General features: G+C 44.2%; 1 protein-coding gene across 4 annotated transcripts in view; it reads left to right on the top strand.

Moving 5' to 3' along the window:
• The window catches only part of LOC108899020 (C-terminal-binding protein 2), an 88,511-nt gene extending 67,887 nt beyond the window's left edge, over window positions 1–20,624 (top strand). For 3 of the 4 annotated variants that reach the window (XM_051066545.1, XM_051066544.1, XM_051066546.1), the window contains 8 exons: window positions 3,894–4,048; window positions 7,789–7,933; window positions 9,322–9,528; window positions 13,188–13,402; window positions 14,780–14,910; window positions 16,449–16,576; window positions 17,110–17,227; window positions 18,727–20,624. In XM_051066545.1, coding sequence (XP_050922502.1) covers window positions 3,894–4,048; window positions 7,789–7,933; window positions 9,322–9,528; window positions 13,188–13,402; window positions 14,780–14,910; window positions 16,449–16,576; window positions 17,110–17,227; window positions 18,727–18,907 — 1,280 coding nt within the window. In that variant the 3' untranslated portion in view covers window positions 18,908–20,624. Of the gene's footprint in view, window positions 1–3,893; window positions 4,049–7,788; window positions 7,934–9,321; window positions 9,529–13,187; window positions 13,403–14,779; window positions 14,911–16,448; window positions 16,577–17,109; window positions 17,228–17,656; window positions 17,732–18,726 lie in introns of all 4 variants that reach the window. The other variant, XM_051066547.1, reaches the window with a different exon arrangement.
• The last annotated feature ends 720 nt before the right edge of the window (window positions 20,625–21,344 follow it).

The following is a 21,344-nucleotide window of genomic DNA, read 5'->3' as shown; positions in this document are numbered from 1 at the left end:
TTGATATACATGCTGTCAGTATACCACATGGGGAGTGTTGCCTGTCACCTCCTTGCCTTCCCCTTCCCGAATACATCATCTCCTCTCCATCAAAATCAGCAGAGTGAGAATCAATCTGTCACACAGGAGGACACACACGCTCACAAGTACACACTCCGGCTCCTGGAAAGACCGAACGATAGGGGGAAAGGAAGAAAAAAAGAGAGAGAAGGAGTGACAGTTGAGGTGAAAGGATGACAGAGAAAGGAGGGAGCGGTGATTACTAAAAGACAGCTGAGGAATGATAGCAGAGGTGGGGAAGAAATTTACATGAAAAGAGAGATAAAGGAAGGAGAGGCAGATATACGGAGAGCAAACAGAGATACCGAGCTAGGCACCGGCAGAGAGGAGGAGCTGTCAGAAAGATGCTATCATACAGGGTAAGATCTGGGAGAATACAACTGCAAGACGATATGGTGAAATGTAACAGAGGAAGAGTCGGTGAGAGGGAGATTGAAAGAGTAAGAGACTGAAAGGTCAGAGAGACGGAGAGAGACCCAGTGGATGATTCATGGAGTTCAGCCTGTCTAACTTCTGCCTGAGGGCTCGGCGCAGCCTGCCAGCCGCTCTTCGCCCCTGCTGCCTCATCTCACCTGCACACCCACTGCTGTCTATAATCTGTTAGATACAAGTAACTACTGGTTAGATGAAACGGGGAAAGGGTTACAGGTGTTCTGGGTCTTTTCTGTGAGTCAGAGATAGCCTTGCATGCTGCAAACTGCAGTGCCTTAATCAATATTTTTGATTTTACCTTCAAATTAAATGTCTCTGTGTGATGTGAAAGAGGTGGCCTGTAGCGCTGAGATCAATCAACTCTGCAGCCCTACAACCTGAGCTGTTTACCTTCTTTTAGCTTATTCTTTCGGCCTTGCAGCAAATTTCTGAGTGAGTCCGAGCTCTTTACATTACCTTCCCAGCACTAAATGGCAGTAGTAGTTTGCAGCTAGCTGGTGAAATTAGATCATCGTGTTAGATGTCTTCAGAACCAAGATATTTCTTTCTCAGGAGTTGGTGGATGAAAAAAAAAATAAAATAGATCAAAGGAAAATTAATATTGGACTTGATTCGTCAGGTGAACAGAAGACGACTCCAAATGAATGTTAATGTTACTCTGTGTATGCTGGACGTGACACTGTTTATTAACTAACAGCTTAATTAACAGCTCATAGCTGCAGATCTTTCAGCTTGTTTAGATGTCTTTCTGCCCCCTAGTGGCCAAAAATGTTTGAACGCTACTTTAAATTTTTAGGGCTGCAGATCCACATATGAATCTGATACATACTGTGGGGCTGGAGCCATAGAATATTTTCATTATTGATTACTTGGTGTGTTACGTTTTATCACGCCAAGTCTGCAACATGTCAGAAAATAGTGGAAAAAGTCTGCTGTCCTAGGTCAGAGCTTGATTATCAGAATAGTTGATTTTCTAATCTGCTAAATAATTTGCTCTGTCTCAGATGCAGTCAAGCCCCAACTGCACAAGCGCACACACTCCTGACACCCTCAATAGTTTGGCGTTATGGTCTCGGTCATCGCCGCCCAAGACTTTACCAGCTGCCTCCATTAATATTCAACGAGCTGTCAGTTGCAGATGTGGCACAGACAGCCCAGTTGCCATGCCTCACCCTTTCCCTCCGACATGTCATCTGTCTTGATAAGTGGGCATGGAAGCAGTTGATGATGGTTGTTGGTGGTGGGCTGTGGGTGAGGAGGAGGAGGAGGAGGAGGAAAGCATGCGGGGGAGTTGGGGGGTTGGGAGGTCTGTCTTTCTGTCTGTCTGTCAGGGAAGAAAACATCTCCTTCGCCCTTTACCACCGTGAGCGAGAGGAGGATACGGGTGTTTGTGCCTCTGACCTCAACTCGCGGCGCAGATGCCAGCGGTGCCAAAAATAAAGTGCATTAAAACTGGCAGCCAAAGCCTGTTAAGTGATCACCATGACAACAAGCGGAAGGCACGGGGAGACAACACCTCCGCTCCGATCCTCCCCCTGCCCTAAGAGGCTGCGCTGCTGGACTGCTCGCTTTCTGTCAGCTGGGCTTTCTCAGCGTCTCTCCTGTCGTTTATTTGCTCGCTCTCTCTCTCTCTCTCTCTCTCTCACCCTCTCTCCCTCTCTCTTTTCATCCTCCTCTCCTTCTCTGATATGTCTCTCGGGAGCTCTTCAGGCTAACAGGCAGTGTTTAGTCTGTTTTTATGCATGCTCGTTTTACATTTTAATTTCACTCCTCTCTGTCTCGCTGTTTCTCTCCCTCCCCCTCCCACCTGTTTGTTTTCCCTCTGTGCGTTCCAGCCTGTTTGTGCAATGGCCACACACCACTTTCTCATCCCCTAATCTCACCTTTATCTGCCCTAATCAGCCTCCTCGGCTGCTGTAATCCCACAGAGCATGTCTCTAATGAGCCCTCCTCCACCTCCCCACCGCTCCTTATCTCGAACCCAGAGTCTGACGTCATCATAATCTTTGGGATAACACACCTGCTCGCCACTCACCCATGCACAGAATGAGGTCACACTTAGGCATCCAGATATGGATCTTAGCAGCAAACCAGAGGAGAGCAAGTAAACATGAGATAAGGAAGTGATGTCATGAAATCACACAGAAACATCCCTGCTGTTGCAGGTCTTGTCTGGAGTGACTTAGGACCTGTTTTCTCAGCTTGGACACATCCGTAGCTGGTGACTGCATGTGAAGATCATGACCTGTGCAGTGTTAGGGCACCTGGCGCTCGCACAGGTCTATCCATCTACAGGCTGGTTTCTACGCTGCACTCCGCTCGGAAGCAGCATGAATATTGATGCCCCCTCACTTGTTAACATTGTATGAAGCAGGACTGGTAATTGTCTGTCTTCTCAAGGTGACACGTCTTCTTCAGAGGGATGTGTGAGAAGGTCAGCCCGCTGGGGAGCTCGGCTCTTCTCGGCTCTCTCCACTTTAAGCGAGAAAAGTGGTAAGAGGGAAGGAGAAAGAGTCAAGCGGAGACAAAACCAGAATCGCAACATGCACTTTGTCAAGTGCACTGAAGCGCAGATGTGAGTTGGCTGTGGGTTTGTTTCAAGCTTGTAGCGTTTTCTCCAACGCTCTCCATTTCAATGATACATGGCTCTTTTGAGGCAGGGCAGCAGCGAAACTCATTTCTAAAGGTGTAGCTTTTTTCTTTTTTTTTCTACTTCTTCTATTCCACAGCTGCTGGTTCCACTCACTATGTAGGATCCTCTCCTTTGAACTGAGAAATTAGAACAACCAAAGTGTGTGCACGTTGCTGTGCAGTTGTCATACATAGACACAAGGGAATATATACTTCTTGGTATGATGGAGTGCATGTATGTGCAACACCTGCATACAGTGTACAGTATGTTCTTATCCACCTATATTCTCTTTGTGTGTGAGGGTCTCTGTGTGTGATGTGAGTGTGAAACAGAGAGGATTCCTGTAAGTGAGGCTGTGGTCTAATCCAGTATTGAGTAGGTGCATTGATTTTATTTAGCAACGCTTGTTAGTTCGGAGAAGCCCTGCTTCCTACTATGTTCTAATCAGAACATGTGCATGCACAAGTGCACACAAATGTGTACACACATAGATACATAGCAGATGATTATCATATTTGTTTCTTTTTCAGGAAAACATATGGCAGAAGAGGCTAACTTGCTAATTGTTTCAATCTAATGAAAGAAACCTTAAAGGATCAGTTCACCCAAATTGCTAAAAACATTTTATCGTTCAGTCCTAATGTCTAAAACTTTAGAAAATAACGTTGGGTTTATGTGTTACGAGTTTTATAATAACCATCTGAAAATTCTGACAATCATGAAAACAAAATCTAAAATAATCTTGCTTTCCTCTCTGTCTTGTCTCCAGGTATTCGGCCCCAAATCATGAACGGGCCAATGCATCCGCGCCCCCTAGTGGCGCTGCTGGATGGGCGCGACTGCACCGTGGAGATGCCCATCCTGAAAGACTTGGCAACTGTTGCATTCTGTGATGCCCAGTCCACACAGGAGATACACGAGAAGGTAGGAGAGTTTATACACCACACTGCTGCACTCCACACTAGAACAGCAGAAAGTTGATGGAGAGATGGAGCCTGTCACTCATCCATGTCTGCCTCTTTCTTTTCCTATCACAGTGCTGATATGGGGAGATCATTATATTGGCTCCATATGCACTTGCCAGTTAAAATATAGTGGCTTCATTATGATTTAATGTCACTTTGTCGCACAGAGCGTGGTGCCTATATCAGTGCCATTGTTCTAATAGAGAGTCTTGTATGGTGGGGATGCAGTGTAATTACATTGGCTTGTAGAGGCTCTTTATTGCTTTTTATGCAGCGCCGTGGCTGCAAAACAATATATGGCCACAGAGATGGGTATCACAGAAGTGCTATCTCTCCATCTGCAGACGAAGTGAGAGCCGCTACATCTTTCTTCTCGCTGTTTTTATGAAAATGGGACATATTAAAAATGAAGCATTTGCATAGAGATCAATTCAATCAAAGACCTTGGGCGGTGAGGAGAAAGGGGGAGCGGGTGGCTTTTTGTTTGTTTTAACACTGCCTTATCAGGAAAAACATGATTGTAATGTTCACCTCGGCAGCATATTCAGCAGTTCACAGTAATAACTTGCAGCCTAGATACCCAGAGGGGCGGTGTAGATTGAAAATGTCCAATCTCTCCTTTCTGCTGCACGGATGCGGAGATGCAGCGCTGATGATTCCGGGAGTTCAGTATGATGTTGTTGGGAATTGGGGAGGGGGGTGGGGACGAACACCAGCTGCTACACTCTCCTCCATCCACACCAGACAATACAGAAACTCATGGGAAAGGCTGGTCAAGGGTGTCATATGAAAGTGGCCTGAGGCTATGTCAGGTCTTCCACCCGCTAATCCCTTATTTCTCAGGTGATAGGGGCATGATGAAACACACGGGTGAATGCTGATCAAGATCGAGTTACAGCACCACTTCAGTGAGACCAAATCCTGTGCGCAACACCTGCGCTCCAGCATCCAAGGTTGATGATCCCTCGTCCTTCTCAGTCGCTGTGCCTCATAGTCACACGTGGCTTGTAAAAGTTGGACGGTAGCCCATGTGGCATAGTGTCAACATTGGGCTAACACACTATACACTGCCTGACTCTGTTCATCCAATTGCGGTTTTAAGCTTAGGTCTGTAACTGATTAGGTATTGGTATTTGATGAATTCATGGTTTTGACTTACCTACAAACCAAAACCCAAACATATTCAATTTACTATGATACAACTGAGAATGTCAACCACAGCTTTAAAAAGCTGGAACCAGTGAATGTTTGGCATTTGTTGATTCATTTTCTTTTGATGAGCTAGTCACTTATTCTGCTAATCATCTCAGCACTGGTCAAAGGAATTTGGGAATTCTACTTATTTCTTTTCTTCCCAAGATTTAATGTTAGATGAGCGGATTGATACCACGAATGTGCATTAAATATGAAGCTACTGCAAGCAGGCACTTAGTGTGTTAATTAGTGCGTTTTCATGGTGCTTGTTTTTATTATTTAAGCTTTACTTTGGCATGTTAGCCTCAGTCATTCATTTTAATGGTCTTCTGCCTTTTTAGTCACATCTCTGCTTTGCTGCTAAAGTGGATTTAAAAGGTATGATTAATAAAGGATCGTGGCTTTCTCCTTATAACATACTCCACATCATTGTGTGGTGTTATTCTGCAGTGTTAAATGCTTTTTCTGTAGTATTTAATGCTGTGATCACAGCCACGCCACCCTACATGCTAAATAGCGCTAAAAAGCAACATTTTGAGCAGCACGTCCTCCCCTGCCAGGTGGAAAGAGTCTGTTCTCGGCATTCCAACCAGCTCTCATCCCCAATACATCCACACTGCTCACTAGTGGGATGATTTCATAGCCATAAAATCCCTCCCCAGAAAGCCACAGTCAAACACACACTGCAAACTTGTACCGCCAAATCAAAAGTCCTTTGCAACTGTATACCCTCTCTCTCTCTCTCTCTCTCACGCTCACCCTGGCCAAAAGGGGAGGTCTCGTTGTCATGTGAAGAAAAGCCCAGGCATCATCAGAAATGATAGATGTTAAAAGCAGTAAGGCTTGGGTTACAGTGGAGAGGGGGATATAGATTAGGTCAGAGTTTCCATTAAAATAAACTGCATTCAGAGTCGATTTCACCCAAAATAAAAAAATAAAAAAGGGAGGGGAAAAAAAGGCTGCATTGCTAAAAGACTCCTTTTGCAGCTCAAAAAACAACACTAGACCTTCAGGCTTAGCCCAGAGGGAGAATACTGTGCATTTCCACTGGATGGGTACATATGTATGCATGTGAGGAACGGTTTAACCTTGAACCAGTATCTGGAAAGCCTGGCCGGGACACGGCTCTAATAAAAGCAGTATGGAAATTCAGAGCTAATCTGCTAATCACTGTAAAGCTAATGCAGTTTGGCTGGAGGTGAATGCAGAGCTGTTATTTGGGTGCCGTCAGGGGCTGTGGCTGATACTGAGGGGGAATAGTTTAGATCCACATCAGACTGAATCACAGGCCAGGTCACCTTGTCCATGTCAAATGGCAGAGGAGCTGTTTTTCACAGTGACAGTCCTGCTGAGGTGACTGAATTCAGACTTCTTCTTTGTTATTTTGTTAAATCTGAGGTGAATGTTTGACCTGAGTACATTTTGAGTTGATCTACACCAAGAAGGGAAATCTCAAAAATCTGGGGGAAAGTTATGTCATGGGCTACAGACTAAGTGTTTAGATTTCTATTAGTGCAGCTGCAGAACCAAAAGTGCCACCTTGTGGTTATTTATAAAGCACTGTAATTTCAAAAAATGGTGAATAACTCCTAACTGTGACACGCAAAAACATGTTTTTCCTCTGGAAGTTTAGCTTTAATATGATTTCAGTTTAAAACAGAGCTATTGAACATTTATCATTTCAAGTACATGTTAATGAGGAAGTACTGAGATTACTCATTTGGCTTGGAAAAACACTTCCCATTTTCTCTTTACCAGCTTGTAGCCACTATACATCTCCCACTTAAGTCAGCCTGAGTCAATATTTATCTAATGGGACTTTACCATATGTACAACATGTATGACACCCTCTGTTAATCAAGTAAGAAATGTGAGAAAGGATGTGCAACAGGAGGGGTTTCTATTCCAGGACAGTCATACATGCTATAGGTGTTGCATGTGCAGAAGGTAGCAATGCGTTGAGTTTAACTACATATGTCTTTGACCCACCACATGCTGTCCTGCCACATCTTAAGATTTAACCTGCAGTCAGCTGTTGCCCTTACCTCTCTGTGCAGTCAATTGTTTGGATATTTTGTCCGTAAACACCCTCAGGGTCTGGGTGCAGTTGTGATGACCGTGCAGAACCGTGGCCCCTTCAAGACAATATAATGACTTGTTTCCACTTCCAGCTCAGGTCTGTAAGAGGACAGCGTGTTAGTGCCTCTGGTAACCATGTGATGTCTGTAGTTCAACCTCGCTGTGAAATCTTTTTCTTAAGTGTCCAAAGTCATGCCAGACATGTGATTTTCATGGCTCCTCTTGAAGGAATGTGATCTTGTGATTGTCATGGGTCCTTCTAAACACAAATGGGCTAATGGCCATGTTCCATAGCCTGCATGAATGAATGGACAAAACGATTGACAGAATAATGAATGAAATACTAAAAAAGAAGCTTACTTCTTATTCAGTTATGATGTCAGATTTAATAAATGTGTGTGTGTGTGTGTGTGTGTGTGTCTGCAGGTGCTCAATGAGGCAGTGGGAGCCATGATGTACCACACCATTACCCTGACCAGAGAGGACCTGGAAAAGTTCAAAGCTCTGCGTATCATCATCCGCATCGGCAGTGGCTACGACAACATTGACATCAAGGCTGCTGGAGAGCTGGGTACGAACAGTCCAAACAGTCTCTGCTAATACATAAGCACATAGTATCACATAGTATTTAGAGTGGAAACGGTCATGTGTCCTAGTGTTGTACTTGGATTTTTCTGTTCTGTTTAATGGTCTTTACATTTTTTTTAAAAATTTTTTCATGGCTAAGCAAGATCATAGCAGGATTGCACTGCTTTGAAGTTTACCTCATCCTGTGTTCTGTTGATTTCTGCATGAAGAGTTGAGTGGCTTGCCGCGATTGGCCGAAGGGGTTGTTAGAGGCGTTTGGAGGTCAAAGTAATATCATACAGAAGACAGTGATTTTGCTGAAAGACAAGCTGCTCTGGACATGTTTACAGTTTCCTCGTTTTTTTTTTTTTTTTTTTTTTTACTGTATGCATTTTAAGAACGATATCAAAGGCTGAATTAAAGCGTCAGATGAATGGTTCGACATCCCCACTGTGAGCCGGAATGTTCAAAGAGTCCGAAAGGGAAAGACACACAGAGAGGAGGGAGAGTTCAGTCTACTCTCTGAACCACCACCCATGCTCATATCAGCTGGCTGGTGGCTCAAACAGCCCTTACAGTTGACAAAGCTGCCATTTCCCTGCCAATGCGAGATACTGCGTCTAACTGCCACCCACTCACCAAAGGCGCTCTGCCTCGCAACGCAGGAGTCAAAAGCTATCGTGCCTGGAGAAGGCGGCGCTGATATGACTGGCTGTACTCAGGGAGAAGAAAAGGGGCCATTGATTGAGCAGGCTCTGGCTATTTTTTGCTGTCCAGAGACGGCTGTGCTGTTACTCTGAGATACAGAGTGGGATGAGGACATTAGAGGAGAGCGAGGGCAGGCAGAAGTGCTTAAGTGTTAGAGTAAAAAAATAAATAAATAAAAAACCTTTTGTGTTGTGGAGGATAGACAAGGTAATACCAAAGGGTCACAGGGTTTGACTTCCCTGAAGGCAACAAAATTATGAGCATTTTACTGGAGGAGATCTTGATGGAAAAGTGTCTAAAACTTGCTATATTATGCATGTTCACAGAATAGGGCTATGCAATAATTAATTATATCTTATCTTCACTGGGTCATGATGATATGATCATATCTTATTTTACAAAATTCTGCTACTGCTCCTTAGGCTTAATTCCAGTGTAACATAGTTTAGTTCAATTTGATGATTTCACAATATACTATATGTGGTTTAACATTGATTTGCCATATGGTAATATATTGCTTTCAACCAGTCTATCAGCCAATGGCCCAGTGTCTTTCACCAATCATTTTGTAATTAAACAGGATAAAAAGACTAATTGTAATTACGATATCGATATTTTCTTGCGCTTAGCTCGATCAGATTTTCAGCTCTTCTGCCCTGTGTGTTTGTGTCATTCTTCCTTTAGGAATCGCAGTCTGTAACATTCCCTCAGCGGCTGTGGAGGAGACGGCAGACTCCACCCTGTGCCACATCCTCAACCTTTACCGGCGAAACACCTGGCTCTACCAGGCTCTCCGGGAGGGCACGCGGGTCCAGAGTGTGGAGCAGATCCGCGAGGTGGCGTCCGGCGCTGCCCGCATCCGCGGCGAAACCCTCGGCCTCATCGGCTTCGGTGACTCAGTTATTCAGTCGTTTACTCCTCTTTGTTTCTTACCTTTCCTCTTATTTTTGTCTGTATTTTTTTTTCCGCTCCCTTTACACGCCTCCCCTTCTGTGTTTTCATATCCTCTCCCCGCTCGGCGTGCCTTCTGTTTTCCTGCCCTGATAAGGTTATTTTTCTCCCTCTGCCCGTCCCACAGATTATCTCAAGGTTGTCTGTTTCACCTCCCTCCGGGCTGACTTCCTTTCCTCTGCCACTGTTCTCTCATCCCACTGCTCTAATGCTCACCATTATATCTCCATTATTCTTTCTTCTTCTGTTTTCGACTCTTCTTCCCTGTCACTGTGGTCCCTCGACATCTTGCCCCTGCCATAATCAGGCCCCTCATGGTAGACTGGATTGTGCCTGTGTGTGTGTTTGTGTGTGTACGCTTCCCTCTCTGCACCTGTTTTACTGCTGATTGTTTGTGTTTGTGCGTCATTCTTCCCTGTCTCAACATCACTGGGCTTACAGATACTCTGTCTTCTCAAAAGCCTTTCCAGAGTGCCACCTTATCTCTGTGTCCACATACAATGCCCCCCCCCCCCACACACACACACATAAACACACTGCCTCCTCCCCCCGTACAGGTCCCAGACAGCTGCCTAGACTTACAGTGCCCAAAAAGCAGGTCCTGGCAAAGAAACCCCCCCAACAATCTCTCTTTTTCTCACCCAATCCTCTCACCTCCAGCCTCCTCTCCCGGTCTTTCTGGCTCAAGCTGTCTCCAAAACAATGTCCATTGTCAGCAGGAGGTTGGGGAGAGCGATGGCCTCCTGGTGTTTGTTTGTAGGACTCTGCAGATACAGCCAGCTGTGCAACTCCGCAGGCTGTGAATACACAGGCTGGGAAAAAAAACCCTCTGTCTTTGGGGCGACAATAGATGCTGGAGCACTTAAAGTACCAGCGATGCCAACCTTTCAGGCCTCTACACTCTTAAAGACAGTGTTGGGCTCGCCGACAAATTCATTTGATATTTCTTATTTTAGATGTTATAGTATTGATTTAGTTATTACTCCCTGGATTACTCCACAGAAGTGGCACTATCAGTGGCTCTTAGCTTCTGAAATAAGAATAAGCTGGATGCCTCTCCCTTGTAAATAATCATAGATGAGTAGTATTGACATCAGTAGTACTGCTGTCAACCCCTTGCTTGATTCGGTCATATTGATTTGAGATTTTGGGAATAATTTCGCCTCAGAGGAGCCACCTTTTCTCTTATTTGTCGGCTTAGAGGATGATTCCTACTTGTGATGAAAACCAGTTAAAGCTGCTATAATCAATATTATCCTATTATGTTAATGGATGAGGTATGGATATGGATCAAATGACGGTGTATGCACAAAACGGCATCACTCATGTGACGAACCTACAGATAATAATTGCCCGACTTTGCAGTTCCCCTCAGCCTTACAGAGCCGTGTTAGTGTCTTTCATCAGTTAATACACAAGTAAGGAAATCAATTGGATTGGAGTTTTTGTTTATTTTATTTAGAAGGTGTAGTAACAAATGTAATCACTTACTATATTTAGTTTTTATTGTTATGGTATGGTTATATACAGATTGTGCATACCTTTGCAAAATTGTTATGTGTATCAATAATAGAAAATATCTTCATTAATGTCATTATATTAATTGTAACCATATTGTTCAGCTGTCATAGTTAGATAATTAGTTAGGCACTAAACACACACATAATTTAATCTGTTCTGGTGAAATTATCCCCCGTTAACTGCGCAAGACCGCGTTCAATCATTTTTGACAACCTGCTATTCACATTAAAAGTGAACGGGCTCCTTTACAAAAGCTTCATTCTTCCCCCCATGTTGTCCTTGACCAGTCGGCGTTACATCCCCACCAGGTCGGACAGGATTGACAGATCTCTTGTGTTTTGGACACGCGTTTTAGTGCAGTCTCATCCTCACCTTGTTACTGTGGATAAATGAGCGCCACAAAGAAGAGTCTGACACCTGGAGGACTGTGAGGCGTCTGAGATCAAAACACGTTCAGATTAACCTGAGCCCCCTGGTTACAGTGTACACTCACTGTTAGTGGCATTGATTAGTGTGGGAAGAGAGAGAGGGAATCTTAGAAATACAGACAGGAGACAGACCGTTTTTGGTTCTCAGGTAGCTCCATATTAAAAGAAAAATCCACACAAAAACACTAATAGTTTTCTTATAATTTCTAGTGCAGCTTGAGTACAGCAGAATTGGGAACTGGAGATATTTTGAGATACCAAAAACTGTGAGCAGATTTTATTGTAAATCCCTAAAAATCAAAGAGATACCGTTTCTCTCTAAACCCACCACTTTGCACCAATTTCCAACAATCACACAGGCAGAAAATCGTTGTAGAAGAAGCAGAGATGCCAATTTCGAACCCCCACAACCCCCCACCCCTCAGCAGCCTCAGTAAATCAGATTGTACTGCAGCTGCGAGACGACCTGGTGTGTTTCAAACTGACTGGAAAAACTCATTCCCCTGCTGCTGCTTCTGCTGGTGCTGGTGCCGGTGCTCTTCTCGTCGTCTGTATTGCTCTTTCAACCTGCACTTGAATGCAACAAGTTCACGCTTGTGCTGTGCGCAGGGTCAAAAGGTGTTCTGGGAAATATTAAAAAAGAGAGTAACTGAAGCAGAAGTACACAGGGCTGGTTTAGGAACAGCGGATGCACCCAAAAAACATTTGTAGCTTCAGGAAGGCTGATTATTTATTTTTTATTTTTTAACTGTAATCAAAACGTAATGAACAGATGAATTACTAATAAAACAAATTTTAAATTGCAGCTGTAATCCATCACCACCATAAAAAAGACTAGTCTGAGTGTTTGCTTTAGTGTTACAAGGCTGTTGTCATTGACTCTTGATGCTATCTCTTATTGGCTGAGATTGAAAAATGAAAAAAAAAAAAAAAAAGAGAGAGAGAGCGATCCTCCTCGGCTGTGGAGCCTAAGAGCGAGACATAAAGCTCCATCACAAAGAGAAGACCTTGAGAGTGTAAAGGACCTTATTGATCCTTTTCACCAGCAACAACATCCAACTCTCCATAACTCTCTCTCTCCCTCTCTTCTTCTCTCTCTCTCTCTCTCTCTCAGCTTCTGCTGCTGCTGCTCACTGCCTACACAACAAATGGCTGTGAGAGACAGAATGTCTCACAGCCACAACTAGAAACAAGTTATCTCCCATTGCTCTCTTCCAAGGAAAGATTTAGGATGTTTAACATCGTCTTAAAGTTTTTTATTTCGCTCTTTTGTGATTGTTTGTATTGTGTATTCAGCAGGTATGACGTTAGGTGCTTTTAGCTGATTTTGCATTTGCAGACATTCTCCTAGAGCTGGGATTCTTTAAGAGTGGTTTGCAACTTGGTGTCGGTCTGACCTCAAAAAATTTGACAAGAACGGACAATATTTGCAGATGTCTTGCCTCAGAAACACTCAGCTGATTAGGATCTTCAGTCTCTAGTTGTGTTTTTATGAGTCATGGCAGGAGACATGAAAACATAGCACAACAAGGTTTAGAATCCCTGCTCTAGATAAAAGCATTAAATAATTACCCAGAATATAAACTTAATAGAAATGTATCTCTGCTCCTGTGTTTGACTGTGCCGTCCCCCTCCCTGTGTCCCCCTCAGGCCGTTCGGGTCAGGCGGTGGCGGTGCGAGCCAAGGTTTTTGGCTTCAACGTCATATTCTACGACCCCTACCTGCAGGACGGCCTGGAGCGCTCGCTGGGCGTCCAGCGCGTCTACACCCTGCAGGACCTGCTCTACCAGAGCGACTGCGTCTCCCTGCACTGCAACCTGAACGAACACAACCACCACCTCATCAACGACTTCACCATCAAACAGGTACGTTAATAAAACGCGCACGCACACACGTGAAGACGTGTCACCCAGACAGAGCTAAACATCTCATTGAGCAGCTGTGACCTGACCTGGGCTTAATGCACTGCTATCTAGCAGGTAGACAAGCAGAGCTGCTGGTGTATTATTACTCTGTCAGCCTGGAGGCTGTCCTAAAGAGCATTATAGTCGGTAGAAAGTGAGAGAAGAGAGAGAGAGAGAGAGAGAGAGAGAGAGAGAGAGAGGGAAAAAAGAGAGGAAGCGGCAGCAGCCTTCCTGCCTGCACATTCCCCACTCTTTATCTTAAGCTCCACCAAAGCTGGACACAAATTCATTCCTTTGCTCTGTCAAATGCAATTAGCGCCAGCCCACGGCTACAGCAAATATATCGACTAGGCTGCACAGCGGGGGGCTGAGAGCACAGCGAGGGGAAAGTGCTGTTCTCTGAGTCAATAACCGCGCACCGAGGCCCTGCCTGGGGTGACACCTGCAGGAACGCCGAGGAACTGCACGGGCCGAAGGAACATCCCCCCTGCGTTGCCGCTCACCGTTTTTCCTCCCCTCGCCTCTCATGCGCCCTTCTCTCTGAGATTTGCGAGTTACAGTACGTGAGGAGAAGTGGGTGTAGGGTAATAGCCTAACCTAGTTAACTCTATGTCTTTTCCGAAGCTTAAGAATCTCAGCTGCCTCTTAAGTGCTGCAATGAAAGAGCACTTTCCTCCCTTTCCTCACCAAAAATCTTGGCAGTCGCTCTCAGCTTCTAAAGTGGAAACGTGTGTGTGTGTTTTTGTGTGTTTCTGTGTGTGTCAAAACCACCAAGGCCTAATAAAAGACTGCCTGCCAGCGTAAAGGCTTTTCATGCCCCTGGATTTCAGCTTTTGTCAAGATTAAGGGATTACTTTCTTCTGAGCATATTCATTTGATTTTTTTTCCTCTTTCCTCCCTCTTATACTTTTTGTTGTGCCTTTTTTTTTTTTCCTCCACCAGCACCAACGGTTGGTGGCACTGCCTCATCTTTCGGCTCATCCCTCATCCTTCATTTCATCTCTTGGTTTTGGATAAAGACTGCTCTCTACCCCACATCTGACAGTATTTTTTCCCAGGTGCCGCCTGTCGCTAGATCTTTCAGGTGTCAGGCGCAAACAAAGATGTCATCTTTTTCTATGCCCCCCCCCCCAACCTCAATTTCCTGTCCTGTGTAAAATGTTTTAAGACCCTAAATTGCAGACATTCAATCCAGATTGATGTTTCACCATAGATCAAACAGATTAATTTGACAGGCTGACAGGCAAACACATCTGCTCTTTTATCTGTAAATAAGCGGTTATATCTCCGTTCTTCTGTGTTGATGTGTTTGTATTTTACACGTCTTGTGTACCACAGATGCGTCAGGGTGCGTTCCTGGTCAACACTGCGCGGGGAGGTCTGGTGGATGAGAAGGCCTTGGCCCAGGCACTGAAGGAGGGCAGGATACGTGGAGCCGCCTTGGACGTCCACGAGACGGAGCCCTTTAGGTAAGCATGCGCAGAAACACACACACACACACACCTCATGGCCAGAAAGATGAACGCCTCACTCAGAGAGACAGACTCAGACAGGGAAATAGATGGGTGTGCAGGAAGAGAAAGAAAGCAACAAATTACACACCAAGGAGACAGACAGTTAGACAGGCAGGCAGAAACAACTGCAGACATATGACGAGTTAAAGACACCTCATACTCCTCTTAAAAGGCTCCTTCAGGGCCCTGCAGGTAATGGAATTCAGGAGATGGAGTGCTCGCTTTACTCCCACCCCAGGAAACTAAATACAGTTAAAGCTGCTCGTGGGTGGTTGAGCTGCGCTGAGGTGCAACAAAGAGTGTCGTCTTTACGCGGCCAAGCCCAGACTCACCTCTGTTGGGGAAAAATGGGGTGAAATATTTGTGGGTAAACAGTTCAGCTAGAATTTTGACCTTCTCTAAAATAAGAGCTTAACTTTCTCAAAACTGGGAGAACTAACAAAAACTCGACCCTTAACTCCTCCTTAGTTTGTTCAAATTTTAGAGGAATTTCTGTAGATTGTTACACTCTGATAAATGCTCATTATATTTGTATTTGTATTGTAAATTTTAGCTCATAATTCTACTGTACCAGCATTTATTATCTGCAATATTTATCTAATTAATGTAGCAGACAGAGGACATGTTATATATGATTTGTGGTAAATTTGATCCATTTATCTTGTTTGTTTTACAATATGGCAAATTTATTTGTTAACTTATTATAAATTTATTTATTATAGTTGTTTAGTCCTGGAATTGGCCTATGTGTAATGAATTATTTGAAGAGCGAGAAAAAAAAAAATCTTCAAAAAAAACAAATATTTTAACAGTACATATTTTAACAGTGTCCTGTCACTGCATGTAAGCTTTGAGCTCCATTTCTGTTTCCACTCCTGCTCTCACCGGAGAGCAAACAGCTTGACATGTCCCCTGGTTTTCCACCTTTCTAAGAACCATGTTCCCCATCTCAGAGGGTAACTGGTGTTGATGTGTCGTTCACGCATCAGGGGCAGCTGGGGGAGTTTTCAGGCTGCTTGTTTCCAGCCGGCTGCTCGGCCGACTCTGGCTGCACGAGAAGACTGAAACTCAGCCCGAACTCATGCTCCGCTGACCCGATATGTCAACAAGGGGAGTGTTTCATAACTTTGGCCCTCCCCACGCGACACGACACTGATTCGGGGCGCTGCTGAGGCGTTACACACACATACACACAGAACCAGGCGAGGTGTTACAAGGACAGAGGAAGAGGGGGAGTTAGACCTAATCTGTTTCTGAGAGCCACATGACAGGGAAGAGATGAGAGAAAGGACGTTTTGGAGAAAGAGGAAGAAAGCAGTTGTGAATAACAGGATCTGACACTTTTACTGACAACTGTCACACAAATTGTACACAAACATCTGACATTTTAGAGGGAAATTGAATGGGAATTAGTCGCAATATCAAATGAGTCGATGCACATGAACGGAAACTTTTTCTGTATTTATTTCTCCGTGTGTGTATGTGTGTTACAGTTTTGCTCAGGGCCCGCTGAAAGACGCTCCCAACCTGATCTGCACACCGCACACAGCCTGGTACAGCGAGCAGGCCTCTCTGGAGATGAGAGAGGCGGCCGCCACCGAGATCCGAAGAGCCATCACCGGTATGCGGTCACACACAGGCCACATCTCAATTTTTGCTTCTCCAACATCTGACAAAACGGAGCATTAAATCCCTCTTTTCCCATCTTTCCACTGCCTCACTGTCAGGTTCACAACCCCCCACCCTCACCCACAACCCTTCAGCCTCATTCTAACTATGTGACCTGTTGCACGTCTTTCTTTCCCAGATGCCACATTTCCACTTCGGTAGGCCCTGGGCAGCCTTTATTAAATCTGGACATCTTAATAGATGTCATCATTAGCTTCCCGACGCAGAGCAGAGCCAAGGGGCCGGCCTCTGAGGGAGAAAAATAAAAAAAAAAAAAGATTGTTAAATGATCTTAATTTGCATGTGTGTATTCAAGCCTGATGTGTTTGTCAAGTCTGCACTCATTAACACTTTGTCGTCATCTGGTGGCACCGCCCCCCCCCCCCCACTCCACTCCTCGAAACAAGTTACAGCCCCTTAGTAAAGTGTGTGATTTATGCCTGGTGAGCTCTGCTGCTTTTACACTTTTGTGTGTTTGTATTACAGGCCGCATCCCTGACAGCCTAAGAAACTGCGTCAACAAGGAGTTTTTTGTCACCACGGCACCATGGGCGGTTATGGATCAACCGGGCGTTCACCCCGAGCTCAACGGCGCCGCCTACAGGTAGGAAACTGAACATGCAGACGGCTAGCTCTTTCTGTTTCAGAAATATTTCGTTAAAAGCTGTCACATATTTTTCTTTTTAGGGTTTTAATTGTTTTAAAGTAGTTCAGACAAAGGGTACTAAGTCATAAACCGGAGTACTTACTTAGGGTTAGGGTTAGGGTTAGGGTTAGGGTTAGTACTTCTTGCTATGTTAACAAAACAAAATCGTAAAAATGCCATTTAATTAGCTTTTTCCTCGATCCTCTCCTCTGTATTGATTTTAATAAATGATTCAATGAAGTCACCGTTCTGCTATAGATCCTAGTGCCCCGTCCCCTCACTAACTGCCCTCTGTAGTGGTAGAAAGGTAACTCTCTGTCCACCATGTCCCACTCTGGGCCCATCCTGATCTCAGCATGTCCACCTCCATGTGCTTCTTTCACGCAGCCAAGTGAACCAAACTCTTCCGGCCGTAACAACAGGCATCCCCCAAGACAAAATTAATGCCTAGATAAGGAGCAGGTAAATACGACCATCCGGGCCGACAGCCTCTTCTCTGGAGGTCCCGGATAAGACCCTCTCCCTCCTGAAAGCTCATCTGATATGTGTGTGTCCCACCCCCGCCCTCCCCTCTAGCACTCACCTGTCTGACTGAGCACAGAGTAGAGATGGATGGAAGCGAATGTGGGTTTTGAATGTCTCAGTAAGCATGACGTAAAGCCATTCAGATGCAGTTTTATGGATGGAGTCATGCTTTACGGTTTCTCCCTCTTCTGGGTATTTGGGAAAATTCTGTTGGATCTCTAAACTGTATCGTCCTTTTCTCCTTCTCTGGTTGAATGGTGTGATTTTTTTTTCCCCTCCTTGTACTTTCACAGCCACAGAATTCTAATATAATGGCTCTTTTCCCAATAGTCTCAAGAACTAAATCAGTAACTGAAAGTCCCTTTTGTGTATTTCTGTTTCTCCTTCATCTCGAGAAACAGAAAGATTAGATTTATAAGCACAAATGAGGAATTAAAAAGATTAAATCGACAATTTAGTGGCGCTGAAACAACTGGTTGTTGGAAAAACGTTTTGATAATTGATAATTTATCAAGCCACATGCCAAACTTTCGATGGTTTCAGCTTCTCAAATGTGAAGACTTGCTGCTCTTTGTCTGTCATATCATTGTGATCTGAATCTTTGCTTTGTCAGATCAATAGTTCATAATTCAAACGATTTGAACAAAAAACTCAACCCCAATAACTGTTGTAAAGTACAACCTTGAGAGCAAGTATTTTAACAGGTTGAAATGCAGCTAGTGTTCGTTAAAAAAAAAAAAAAAAAGAATGTCCTGAAAAAGTTCCTGTGGTGGAAAAGAGCCAGTGGTGTCACTAGATGTTAGGAATGTTCACAGAATCCTGTTTTTCACGGTGATGGGAATGTAGGTTAGTCCTGTGAGCACACTACTCTCGCTCTGGGAATCCCATTGTCTATCATCAAAACACTAACCTCTGCCCACCCCCTCACCCAGATACCCGCCAGGTGTGGTTGGAGTGGCTCCGGGCGGCATCCCGGGGGCGTTAGAGGGTATGGTCCCGGGTGGGGTGCCCATCGCCCACACCCTGCCCTCTGGTACACACCCCTCCCAGGCCCCGTCGCCCAACCAGCCCTCCAAACACGGCGAGACCAGAGAGCACCTCACCGAGCAATAGCAGCAGAAGGGATACAGAAACGGCAACATCTCACCCGACCTGTCGACACTCAGAACCAACCAATCACAAAGCAACCGACCAACTGGGACCAAGAGACAGTGAAACAACACAAGCGGCTGCCTGTTAAAATCAGTCAGCAACTGGGAACAAAAGAAGTGTTCCGGGGAATTTGTACTTTTAACATTTTAGTTTTTACTCTCTCTGTCTCTTTGGGTTCAGTACCGACTTTACTCTTTGATGATGGTTTTTTTTTTTTGTTTGTTTTTCTTCGGGACATGCCTATGATTGTGGACACAGAGTCCAGTGTTTTTAGCGCTCCGGGATCACCTGATGAGACTCTGTCCCGTCCGCCACCACCACCCCCCTAAAACCCCCTTCCACCTCAGAGCTCATGGGAAACATAGGCCCACATCTCGACGCACCAACGGGAGAACAAGAGAAAAAACTTTGGCATCATGTGCTACTGGACCTCTCCCCGCCCCACCTCCCTCCCTCCGTCCCTCCCTATCCCACCCCCACCTCTCCTCCACCCAGCTCCAGCCCCCCTTATGTAACTAATGTGTGTTGTTTAGGCCCCTCATTATGCCTCAGAAGATAATTTTTTTTTCTTTCAATCTTCAGTGTGAATGACTAAAAATGGATTATTGAATTAAATATATTTATCATTCGTCAAACAAAAGGAAGATTGCTCATCAGTTATAGTAATCTAGAGTGGGTTTTAACCCTTTCCTGGCAATAACACATTCAGTATGACCAGCTGTCACAGCTGCAGTTACATGTTTTCACCACTTGGTAGTGTTAGGGATTCCTGCACAACTGTGAGAGAAGATTGCTTCCATATATTGTGAGTGATTATTTTTTTGAAGCTGTCAGCGGTAAACACTAAATATCACATTCACTTTCTACATTTGATTGTAGCTGAATTTTATTAATATGAAGTTAGAGGGAGCTGCCGGCTAAGTATTTAACTTTTCTTTTTAGTTATTAAGACCTTGTGTGTGAGAGGGAATGTGGGCTGTGAAGAAGAGAGCATTTACCATAATCATTGAAAGGAGGAGGTTGGTGTGACTGCATCTGACTCTTCTGGACATTTTCTGGTGACAGCCAGCAGATAGCCGATCTTATCTTGGTGGCAGCAACAGCAGCAGCAGCAGCGACTCCCTCCCTTCTCTGGGCACATTTCACACTCTGAGGACAGGAAAGGGTTAAAGCAAACTTAATTTCTTAATGACTCAGGAAAACACTTTTTTGCAGATATTGTTTATTCCCAGAATTTTGTCTTTGAGGAAAAAAAAAAAAGATAAGACTAATCTGGTTAGTCTGGATATTTTCTCTCCTCCCTCATCCTCTCCATTGTGGTATTTTTATATACAAGGCGCATCCCACGTTTTTGGTGTTAAAAGAGTTTTGAAGAGTCCTGTTAGATTTGTATTGCCTAGTTAAATGTTCCTATAACCATAGTCCTATGTGATCCACCCCTCTCTCTTCTCTCGTTCTTATATTTTCTTTGTTCTATTGAAGGCCAGGTTCTTTTGGGGCATCCTGTACTCTGTAAGAGCAATAGCAGAAACTCCTACTTAGTGTCCCAACAATAGCAGAAGAGGCAGCCAGCAGTATGTTTTTGTTTTTAGTGTGAGTATTTGTATTTGTTTCTTGTACAAGGTGAACATTTAGCATTCAGTGCAGTTCAAATAAAAAGATACGATTCTGAGAACCAGCTGTCTGTACCGACTGCTTGATTTGATCAATATTCTGTGTGCACTATGTTATCAGTGCAATGTATTTATTTTCTGATGAGACACCTTCCTTTACTGTAATTTTGCAAGGAGTGTGCTATCCTCATGGTTTTGTCTTTGTCACCAGGGGGCGCCAAAGTGTCAACAGAAACAAGTGAGAATGAACTGCAACAAATGCTACAACAATGGTCCAGAAAACTAAGCCACGCTGAAGCTAAAAGTTCAACAACAAAACACAATCTCTGAGGGTTAAAAGGTGATTACATTAACTGTGATACAGTTTATTGTCAATGAGCTTTTCATTGACTGTAAATTTAGTTCTAATAATTCAGTCTTTGAATCAAGAAAACATTTTATGTACTTTTAGGTACATGTACTTTGAATCTTTGAAGACAAAGACACAGTCTTGCAAGCTGTCTGTTTTTTCATCCTATGCTTTTGTTGTTCTTATCTCCAATCTACTGCAGTGATGCTACAGGATGTTACATCTTAGTTACCATGGAAGAATGGAGAAAGCAATTCTGTGTAGAGATTTTGACTCACAAGGTCCCCCCGAGAGGATGATGGAAGATTTGATTTGGCCTGATTTTTGCGAAATAATACCTATTGCTATTTATAAGATTCATCTTTGCACTTCAAAGGGGTCCATCTTACAGTGATTTGAACTATATTTAGATAGCATGTGTGATAGACTCTCAAAG

This window comes from Lates calcarifer, linkage group LG23 (assembly GCF_001640805.2).
Source record: "Lates calcarifer isolate ASB-BC8 linkage group LG23, TLL_Latcal_v3, whole genome shotgun sequence".
Lineage (NCBI taxonomy): Eukaryota > Metazoa > Chordata > Actinopteri > Centropomidae > Lates > Lates calcarifer.
This window is presented reverse-complemented; position numbering and strand designations above follow the sequence as displayed.